The sequence below is a fragment of the Anticarsia gemmatalis genome, chromosome 5 (genome assembly GCF_050436995.1).
Source record: "Anticarsia gemmatalis isolate Benzon Research Colony breed Stoneville strain chromosome 5, ilAntGemm2 primary, whole genome shotgun sequence".
Lineage (NCBI taxonomy): Eukaryota > Metazoa > Arthropoda > Insecta > Lepidoptera > Erebidae > Anticarsia > Anticarsia gemmatalis.
This window is the reverse complement of record NC_134749.1, coordinates 7,689,000-7,699,446: the sequence shown is the minus strand read 5'-3', so window position 1 is coordinate 7,699,446 and position 10,447 is coordinate 7,689,000. Positions and strand designations below refer to the sequence as shown.

The 10,447-nt window shown below is 36.6% G+C and overlaps 1 protein-coding gene across 4 annotated transcripts; it reads right to left on the bottom strand.

Moving 5' to 3' along the window:
• Window positions 1–182: 182 nt before the first annotated feature.
• On the bottom strand, window positions 183–10,112 carry LOC142973022 (constitutive coactivator of PPAR-gamma-like protein 1 homolog). 4 transcript variants are annotated; one of them, XM_076114535.1, is made up of 19 exons: window positions 10,013–10,112; window positions 9,506–9,714; window positions 9,025–9,203; window positions 8,665–8,778; window positions 8,422–8,568; window positions 8,134–8,295; window positions 7,776–7,971; window positions 7,597–7,706; window positions 7,107–7,304; window positions 6,511–6,808; window positions 5,850–6,009; window positions 5,530–5,655; window positions 5,130–5,256; window positions 4,824–5,048; window positions 4,187–4,393; window positions 3,858–4,054; window positions 3,648–3,736; window positions 3,165–3,298; window positions 183–2,993 (listed from the first exon to the last, which is right to left on the bottom strand). In XM_076114535.1, the coding sequence occupies exons 2-19, from the start codon at window positions 9,651–9,653 to the stop codon at window positions 2,925–2,927; spliced, it is 2,886 nt and encodes a 961-aa protein (XP_075970650.1). In that variant the 5' UTR covers window positions 9,654–9,714; window positions 10,013–10,112; the 3' UTR covers window positions 183–2,924. The 4 variants fall into 4 exon arrangements, with proteins under 4 accessions (XP_075970650.1, XP_075970649.1, XP_075970651.1 ...); XM_076114534.1 differs by having other exon boundaries at window positions 9,898–10,080; XM_076114536.1 differs by having other exon boundaries at window positions 5,145–5,256; window positions 9,898–10,080.
• Window positions 10,113–10,447: the final 335 nt, after the last annotated feature.

Below are 10,447 nucleotides of genomic sequence, written 5' to 3'. Positions count from 1 at the left end.
TAGAATCAGCCATAGACCAAATGCTTAATGACAAAAAATATATTCAAGTGAGACTGCTTCATCAGTACAACGATATTAAAGATGCCACCCAGGTAGTAATCAATCATATTGCAAATTTGGAAGAAACTACAGTTACTGAGGTTCATAAACGTTTACAACTAAAGGATTGAAATAAAATATCATTGTATAGTAATGGAACGTTTTATTTGAAGACAAATACAACTCTTTACAATTTAAATTTCATCCAATATTTTTTTGTGTTCACAAACATAAGTAATGAACAATTTTAAATTTTCACATTGCAGGTTTATGTAATGTAGGTTCTTAAGTTATAAGTGTTTTCAAAAAGCCACAGTTCCACATTTGCTACTTTCAATTACGAAAAATGTATGTTTTACATGACAAGTATTCTAATATATTTTGATTATTATATGTTGATATAATCATGACCATTGTCAGCAAACAAATTTATAAAATGTAGATAGTAAAAGGTATCATATTGCTGAGAATAATCTAAAACTATAGTGAATAATGGATTTAAAAGAGAACAAATAAAATCTACTTCCTCCTTTATCTAGTTTAAAATATGTGATAATGTATAGCATGAAATGGAGAATAACAAAGGTTTCTTATTACAACTGGATTCGAATACCTAAGTAAACATTTATAAGAAAACCTCTTATTGATGAAATTGAACATTAAAATCTGAAAATATTATCTCCCATATTATAAGATTATTATCTTTCACATGCTTTTACCATTGTTATACATAATTCTTAAACAAATCAAAATACATTGAAGTTAAAATTCTAAACGCTAACATGGTGTCTATGTAATAAGCAAGCAATAATTATATAAATGTTTAAATGTATAATATAAAGTGCATATCGCACTGGGCGACAGCTAGCGAATACTTTGCAATGTGAGCGTCCACAATGCAAGTGCGACGCTCGCGCTTTGGAGCGGGAGCATCATTGGCAACCGCTCCTGCCACTTCAGGTGGCAACGTTACGAAGTCAGAGGCATTACTTTGATTTGCATTTAGTCACTTGGAACAGCGTTGTGGCTGCTGTGCGTGCATTGCACTCAAGTTCTGATCATGTGTTGATTGTTTCTATTCAATCAATTATATGTTATTGTAGCAACATATTTTGTATTTTATATGTTATTGTAGCAACATATTTTGTATTTATGTTCTGGCCAGGGTTTTTAAAGCGTTCAAAATTGTAAAGTCTTCATTTAGTTCCATTCCCGACTGGCGTGAACTGCGCAATTATTGTGGTAGGATTTCAATGGAATGTAACTTTACGTCACCAATTGCAACAGTTTTCCCACCATTCGAGTTAATTAGTAAGACTGTCCTTAAATCCTTGTTTCTCATTCCAGCTAAATTTAAGTATAACAATATAACAAATTTACAAAAATACATATAAATTGAAGAAAATTCGCAACATTGAAGTTTCCAAAAATGCATATAAATATATCACTAATAACAAATCTACGATTTCCTATCGAAATAATACCCTATATTACGTGGAAAAATCAACATGCGAATGATCATTCAGTTTCAATAAACGTTTATCGTTAGACTTAAATCTATGAGTTTCAGACTCGTTTCAGGCAGTCCCACAGATTTCAAAGCACCAAGAATCATACAATAAATGCAACTTTATACTAATATCATCGTTCCATTTGCCCTAGGCTTGTTATTCACTGGAACATTCAACAATATCCATATCATTAGTTCTCACAGTAGTATAGCCTGCTGAACCTTTATACACATACAACGTCATGGTACAAAGGACCGGCCATGTTTTATTACAACACAACACTCTCACAATCAATAACGCCTAAATAATGACTCAAGAAATCCCAAAAACAAGTCTGAAAACATATCAGTTTAGTCTATGAAATCGAAGAATTATATTCCCTTTTCTCGTAATTTGGAGATGTTATCAATCCCTCATTGGTTTTATATGCATTTAGCATAATCATTTCTAAACTTAATTTGAAATGGATTTCATAGACCAAACCATCTTAAAAGTAAAAAATAATGATTTGGTAAATTGTAAATATACTATGTGTAAATAAATTATAACATATTATACTAAGTCATCTCACTTTTCAATAAAACATGACTTAACAATCAACAGGTCAATTTAGTAATATAATTATACCTTTAAATATCACTTGTCAAATAATGGGTGCTTTTTGGCTCTTATTATTCTAAGAGATACTCTACCTCAAATAATAGAACCTGTTTCCCTTTGGTTACTTTATTTCTTTAGAAATATAGATGTTAATCAGGTTACATCATATCAGTATTATTGGTCTCGTAATATACAATACAAAATAACCAGAGGCATCGTTTCGTCTTATTAGGGTTTATTGAGGCATAAAATGTGCCTCAATATAATGTCACTTGTCTTTATTAATATTATTAATTGAACACATAGTGTGTCAATTAAAGTAATACAAAATCAGTCTCAAAATAGGGAAGTCTTTTAGATCTTCAGGCACGTATACTTTATAACAGTTGGATACTCACCATCCAAGCTATAACAAAATCTCTAAAATAGATTTGGTTATTATTCCACCAAGTAGTATATTATGCAACCTCACAAATACGTGCTAAATAAATCGTATTCCAATGTATTTTCCCAACAAGTCTTAACACAAATATATTGTTTGTGTGTTCTATTGTTATTTACCGATACGGTTTGAAACCATGTGGTGATACTGGTGATATTACAAATATTAGTTTTTCTGTATAACTGAGTTAGCAAGCTTTCCTCAAAATTTATTTAAAACATTATTCAACTACTAAAAAACAAGCCACGAAAGAACTAAACTAAATTGATTTTAAATCAAATTCTAAACAAAAAGAAAACAATAACATGAAGTTACCTTTAGATATGAATACTTTAGTTTGTAACTGGTGCATCACCTTGACCAATGTGTTCCTTTTCAGAATTGTGGCATTGCTCCGCCACCTAAAATATATCATTGTGTTAAATAAATACAATACATATTATTATACTCATATTTGGTATGTGTCTGTCAGAAAATGGAAACAAATAATTAAGTATTTAAGGAAAGCTTTGTTGTAAAATCCAATAGGGTTGTCATCATTGTGTGGTTGCTGTAATTTATTCAGCAGTCACCTTATTTTTATCAAGCGGACCATTTGACTCCAATGTCTGACCAAGCTCAGACTTCTGATTGGAGCTCTTCTTTTTTCCTTTCCCCATATTCTTCTTGGCATTTTTAGCAGTCTTCATTTTTTGTGGTTGAGCACCTGTTACATTACAATTGATTAAAATGGCATGAGAAATTGTATAATCACTGTTGATTTTATCATTATATTTTATTTTAATTATATAGCAGTCCCATAATTTTGATGCTTATCCCCAGCATTGAAGCTTGAACGCTTACGACCACGACTTTCAATGCTGTCTATAATTTTGCGTTAGTATAATAATTAAACTGAGTCATTTTGTGTATCTAAAAATCTTGTTAATAAGCATGTTTGGTAATTTCATATGTTTATTTATGTCTCGGCTCAAACAACTTTGGTTCCAACTTTACAACTGAACTTAATTATGCGGGGCTTACAACCGATCAAATAATTAGAAAGTCGAACTTACCATCGGCGTCGGTGTCAGGTGCAGAATTATCTTCGTGCGGGCTGCCTTCTTCTACCTGACTTCCCATCTCATCGGACCTGACATTTTTACTGGAAAAGGAATAATTAAATCATCTATCTAGGCATATTTTACATAATCCGCTCGATAAAGACGTTCACTGCCCGGTCACAGCGCTAGTCGGATGCGTCAATAGTATCGCAAACAGCTTACCCGTTGACAGTGAGCGTCGCCGGCTTGGCGGGTTCGTCCTGGTCCCGGCGCGAGCGGCGCGAAGTGCGGGTGGCGGGTCCCGCCGCCACGCCCGATCCGCGCCCACCGCGACCGCGCCCGCGCCCGCCGCGAGCTCCGCGCCACCCGCGACCGCCGTAGGCGTTGCGCGGGGGCGGCGTGTAGCCCACGTAGCTGACCTGCATACAATATTTCTTTTGAGAACTTTCAAACTTTTCACACGTATCACACTACTGCAACCGGAATATCCCGGTGGATGGCGGTCATTGTCGGTGTGGTTAATTTAAAAGTTAGTCAATAAAGCGACGCACCTGCGGGTAGCGAGCGGCGCGCGCCGGGTAGCTGCCGCCGCCCCACTGGCCCACCACGACGCCGGCGATCTCCAGGCGAGCCCCGCGCCCGCGACCGCGAGGCCAAGCGCCCAGCGAGCTGCCCACGACGCCGGCCACCAGCGGCAACGGTGGCATGGCGAACTCCACCTCCAACCCTTCCAGGATCGCCTTGCGCATGCGTTCGACCTGTCGAATCCGGCGTTATTTGTCTGTATAATCGAATGTTATCGGAGAAATATGTATCTATATACGAGACAAATTAATTTGCAATACGTTTCGAATTATCTTGTAATTATGAAATTTTAAATTATTATAGTAAAAAATCTAGCCTGCATGGTGTTGTGCCCGTATACTATGCTTAAAATGCATTTTTTACTTTCGGTTTCAGAACTCGGGAAGTAATTGCTTTTTACATTTAACAGTTTAAAAAAAATAATTTGAACTGTATTGTACACATTATTCCATCCATCATAAAAAAGTCTTTAAATGAGTAAAGTTCTAAATCCGCTACACGCCTGTTGTAAGTTTTAAACAGTGTAAACTATGTCATGGTTTCATCATAGATCTCGAGAAATACTATATTAATATTAAATTAATAAAACAATCAATAATAAACCTTAACAACTGTATCAAGATGGTTATCGCAAAGCTGAGCTAGATGTTTGCAATGATTGGCACGGTGGAGATTTCGTTGCAGAAGCTTGCCGTCGAAGTAGAGCCACGGTGCAGCCACGAGCCACGGCACGGGAGCGCCGCATGCGTCATTAGCCAATAGAGCCGCCTCCGCTCCTGCCATTACTAAAGCACCCAGTTGTACACCACGAGAATTAATACCGTTTACCTACAAAGAACAACAACATAACATTCATAGCTGTATTACAAGTAACAACAAATATGTGAGATATTTAATTTTCGTACTGACATTCTTTACACTTACGGTCATTTCTTGCAAGTGTAATGCATTCATGAGATCATTTGAGAAAGCTGTTGCCAAAAATGCGTCCAACTCCTGTCTCCTCAAAATCTGAATTTGAGAAGTCATTATAAATCTGAAAAACAAAATAACAGATTACAGTTGTTTTCCCTATAGGAGCAGTAAACAACTAGTAACTACAAAGATGATTCTAAAGCGTATATCGTGTACTCATAAGTTGTACACCTTTTAATTTTTAAGTTTATTAACAAATTCTAGAACATAATTGCAATGAATACACTGTGTTTCAAAATATGATATTTGAAAATTTCTACATTTTGCCTGACAAAAACTAACAAGTATCTATGAAGTAAATATCGTAGTTTTAGACATAACACGACAAACTCACCTCAAAACTGTGGCTAATATGAGGAGATGTTGCGGAACATATGATGTGTTCAACATTAACGGAGTATCAGACCGCATGCACGAAAGAAAAGCCCTCATGCGACGGCATTTATCATCCTGCGCCGTTCTGTAAATACATATAACAAAATAAAGACTATGATCGGATACGAAGGTTTCGTAGGTATAATGTCAAAATATATATAAATATTGTTATAGCCTATAATTTATTAAGAATTAACAAATTGATGTATTGAAATTTATGTATTAATTTATATTATGTTCATCAAATTGTATAGACATTAACTATATTTATAAGCTCACCCAAACCAAAGCCTTTGCACAGTGGGTACAGGCCAATCGAGTACCACTCCGGGAACAATTTCAGGACTCTTTCCAGGATTCACCCGTGAATAGATCCATTCGGATATCTGCACGGTACAGGGGCGATCGAGGCTCGATGAAGAGCTAGTGGAGCCTTCCTCTGAAAAAGAATATAATTCATCTATATAAACAAGAATGAATTGCCAAGTGTCGCTAAGGGCAAAATTAGAACAGCTCTACCAATACGGCCAGGAGAGTAGAGTACAAAAGTGAGTGTAGATGCACGCTAAACATCCACGTTTCGATAATGTTGGTCCCGTGTAAGCCTATTGCTTTATACCAGGCTCGTTATCGAATTGCTCAAACCGCAGAGAGCCCTCGATGGAGATCTCACGATCAGGGGACGTATACACTACCACTCAGACCACAGAGACAATTATATAATAGTAATATGGCTTTTCATTATTACCCTCTTATTCATAAACACACTATAGACCTATTTTAGTTAAGCAGCTACTATAATATGTTTTCTCTTTTTCATTTCGCTAAGAAGTGAAACACTCTATTCTTTTTCATAACTTCATATATTTTTAAGAATAAGAGGGTTAGGCTTTAAAATGCAGAAAAAGAATAGAGACCCTTTTCGGATTCATTCACTCACCTCTAGCTTTCTGAGCCATGAAACGGTGATGATGCATATTATACAGAATAGCGTAGACGTTCTGTCTGATCGGCCTGAAGAAGTGATGGATGGAGGGTATCTCGCGGTGGTTGTCGTCCTCCATGAGCACGGGCAGCGCCAGCTGGCGGTGCGTGAGCACGGACAGCATGTGCGGGTGCATGAGGCCGCGCGTGTGCCGCTCGGCGCACGTGCGCAGCACCTCGGCCGGCGCCGCCGGGCAGTTGTCCTCGGCCGCGCCGCGCCCCGCGCCGCCCGGGCCCGGGCCCGCGCCGCGCGCCTGTGCCGCCCACGCGTTAGTTCGAATTATATCTTATACGACTATTGCAGATTACGGATTTCTGCTCTACTTTTAATTAGCAAAAAACATAGGTACAGGCATCGGTGACGATGATGACACCGTTTCTTAGGTAATGACGACGGTTTCGAGATTACTTAAAGAGCGTTACGTTAAACTATTCGATTGTCACAACGATTTAAAAGATATTCGTAGTAAAGAACGGCAGCTCTAAAACTGTCCGATGGCCCTCATCGAGAATGATGTGGATTTAGCAAGTACACTCAAACATAATTCAGACCTCTTTGGCGGTTGGTAGTGGTTTGTCGGTTTTATCGGCCGGATTGATCGACTGCTGCTTAACTGGACCCGCTTCGCCGGAGTCGAGCGATATCGCCGCAAATCCCTGATGAATCTCGGTGGTCCTTTCCTCCATGCTAAAGTCGGCGTTCATTGACGCATTTGCCGTAGCCAATTTGTAATCTTCCAAGCCTTTTTGCTGCAATTTATTCAGTTTGCAGTTTTTTCTAACTATCTGAAGTGCTTAGTGTAAAACATAATAGATAAAATATAAAAAAAGTAATAAATAAGATATAAAATGAATGGTGTCAAGGAGAATAAACATAATTTAAACAAAACGGGTCACTTGCACTTAGACAATGATTATTAAAATTTGGATCTAGTTAACATGCAACATCTGTCAATATGCCAATTAATGCCAATGGTGTTGATGACGATGTAAAAGGCGTGGATGACTATAGCTATTTTATTTTCTTTAATTAAATATAAACCTCATGTTCTGATGATTCAGTGGCCAGTTTAGATGTATCTAAGTCTGCAGAAGTTGACTGTGGACTAATGTCAGGTTTCTGGTTTTTTTTGTTAGATTTAGGGCGCCGACCTAGAAATTTAAAATGTCATAAGTATCTTCACTTTCTTATAAAATGTCATCACATTGCAAAATATTTACCAGATGCAGTTCTGTACTTCAAGAATCCATCTTTAGTCCCATTTAAATAATATTGCACAGCCTGTTTGAGTTTGGCAGCACGAAGGTCATTAAGGTCACCAAATACATCAATGCATGCAGCATCAACATCAGAAGAAGGCAACTCTTTTACATATTGACACACAGCCTTCACTAGGGTCTCCGGAGGAACTTGTTGCTGAAAATGCAATTAAAATTTCTATATTCCTTAAAGTATTAATTGTAATGATAGATAGAATGTTTTGTTGTAATTTACCAACACATACTATTGCAACATAATAAGAGAGACAAATATGTCCAAAACATTTTGCATGTGGTTTATCCATTCTTGAAACATTACCTTTTTAAGAGTGATTCCCAATCGTTTGTAAAAATCTGTGAGACTTTGCTCAGACAGAATGGTCCCACCCAGTAGAGCAGCCATGAGACAAAGCCGATCTTGAGGCACATCTAAAACTTGAGGTAGCTCATGTACCATGTACTCCTTAGTCTCTAATGAAGACTGCAATAATAAAATTAAATTAAGGTAAGGATTAGAGTGCATACTGCTATTTATAATTATTATAAAGCAAGCAAGGTCTCATCAAGCGGAATTAGTTATTCCATTCAAGTGGAAATTCATTCTTACCCTATAAGTAAGCTTTAGCTGTGATGAGCTGAAATACCGAGGTGGTTGAAACACGAGATATTCTCCTGAACAGCCCACTAGACCAGCATATGTCTTTTCACGGCAGAGTCCTACAACTTCTTGACAATGATCATCAGAAGATACCATCTAAAATATAGAATTTATGAATTGTTTACATATACATTGGATTCTCACGTAAATAATAGTAAGTATATAATATGGTTAATCAGTAAAATCACTTACTATAGGGATGTTAAGATATCTGAGTGCTGTACGGAGACAGGAATGTAGTCCCATAGGAGGTACCCACCATACTTTGGGAGGTGGAGTACCTTTTGTTACAATATGACGGAGCACCTATATAACACAATAAATAATGTTTTCATTAACCCATGGAATAGTAAATGTAAGGTAGGTACATTAAATTTTTTATTATTATACAGTATAGCAACTCGAATCGAGTACAACTGGAGTCAGTGTACAAAATCTAATATTTTATTGCAGACTCGTAATAATATTAATCAGGACCGTATACTCATATTACATTCTAAGTATTTTCAGGTTCATATAACTGAAATTGTACTAATATAAACAGACACTAACAGAATTGACCCTCTGTCGATAAGTAGCTTGAGTCTGTATCCAATGTTGGGGCAATGCTGGTGGAGTAGGATGTGCACCATTAAAACACACACATAAAGCAACTTGATGTTCGGCAAGAGCCTGTGCAAGTGTAGTCAAAAATTGGACACAGCGTGCCCATTGACCACCACATGCCCAATCTGCAAAAACAGTCTTGTGTTAAGATCAGAACCATAATGTAATTTGATTACATTCTACCAGCACAGTTCGAAAAGCTTGCATTACTAATAAACATAGCTTTTTAATTACTAAAACAGTGGTGGCACTAGTTGCTGTATGTAGTATGATAGCATTGCTTCTCTAATTACTTGCTTAATAAGAAGAATGTGAAATAGAGCTACTATTTAAGTGTCTAAGATTCTTATGGGTATATAAACAGATATATCAGCAAACCAATTTAGTATAAATCAGATAAGATCTGCAAGTATTAGCAGTGAAATACCTGAAAAATATCCTCCGTAGAGACGATCCAAACATCCTTCGGCGTCCAATACCAAGCGGAAGCCCCCAGCGTGGTTTCTAGCTATTCGAAATAAGTCGACACCTACTCCCTCATTTTCTAAAAACGTTTGGAGGTCTTGTATACCCATAGTTCAAAGTATAAGGTTTAATTGTTCGACCGTACAAGTTCGTCCCGATAAAATTGTTAGCCTGAAAGAGAAAAAATATTCAATGATGAAGGTAAGAGGCAGGTCGATACGGTCTCACAGCAAAGAAAAATAACACACAATTTGAATGTAAGCTGTGTTGTAAATATTAAAATACTTCTATTTATGCAAAATTTACAGGTATTTATCACTAAAAATGCCTAAATATATAGGATACGAAAGTTACCGGCACGTAGATATTGAAGGTCAAATTCGTTAAGATCAATTGTAAATCTACACGGAAAACATTACACAGGAATGAAAACTTCTGAGATAACTAAATAAAGAAAATAATTCCCGACCTTACTAAAAAACCATACCAACAGAGAATTACGATAGGCGTAAGTTAAAAACGGAAGCCATTTGTAATTTTTTTTTTTAATTAATAGCCGTGTCACAACGAGCCAGCAAATCTATTAGATTATTAGTACTCTCAGTGTTATCTGTTATAATCGACTAACTTTTATTAAATGAACATTTTACCAAATATTCATTACATTGATACTAGATAGGTACCTACTTTCCTCTTATATTGAATAGAAAGGTCTAGGTCTAAAGTCGATATTCATTTCTAAAGTATGAATTAGGTACCTACCTAAAACACAGGTAGGTTTTTTAAATGGCACACTGATTGTAGACTTATTGCAAAGAAATCTCGGTTTATTGTTCTACCAATCAAGTGATAAAATAGCAATAGCCTTCTGTCCTTTCAATTCAAATATATTATTGGATATATT

Coding starts and splice junctions, on each gene's coding strand:
- LOC142973022 (XM_076114535.1), bottom strand. CDS start 9,653: ATGGGTATACAAGACCTCCAAACGTTTTTAGAAAATGAGGGAGTAGGT. Junction 8,296..8,421: donor AGCTAAAGCTTACTTATAGG/GTAAGAATGAAT, acceptor TTATTATTGCAG/TCTTCATTAGAGACTAAGGA. Junction 5,257..5,529: donor ATATTAGCCACAGTTTTGAG/GTGAGTTTGTCG, acceptor TTTGTTTTTCAG/ATTTATAATGACTTCTCAAA.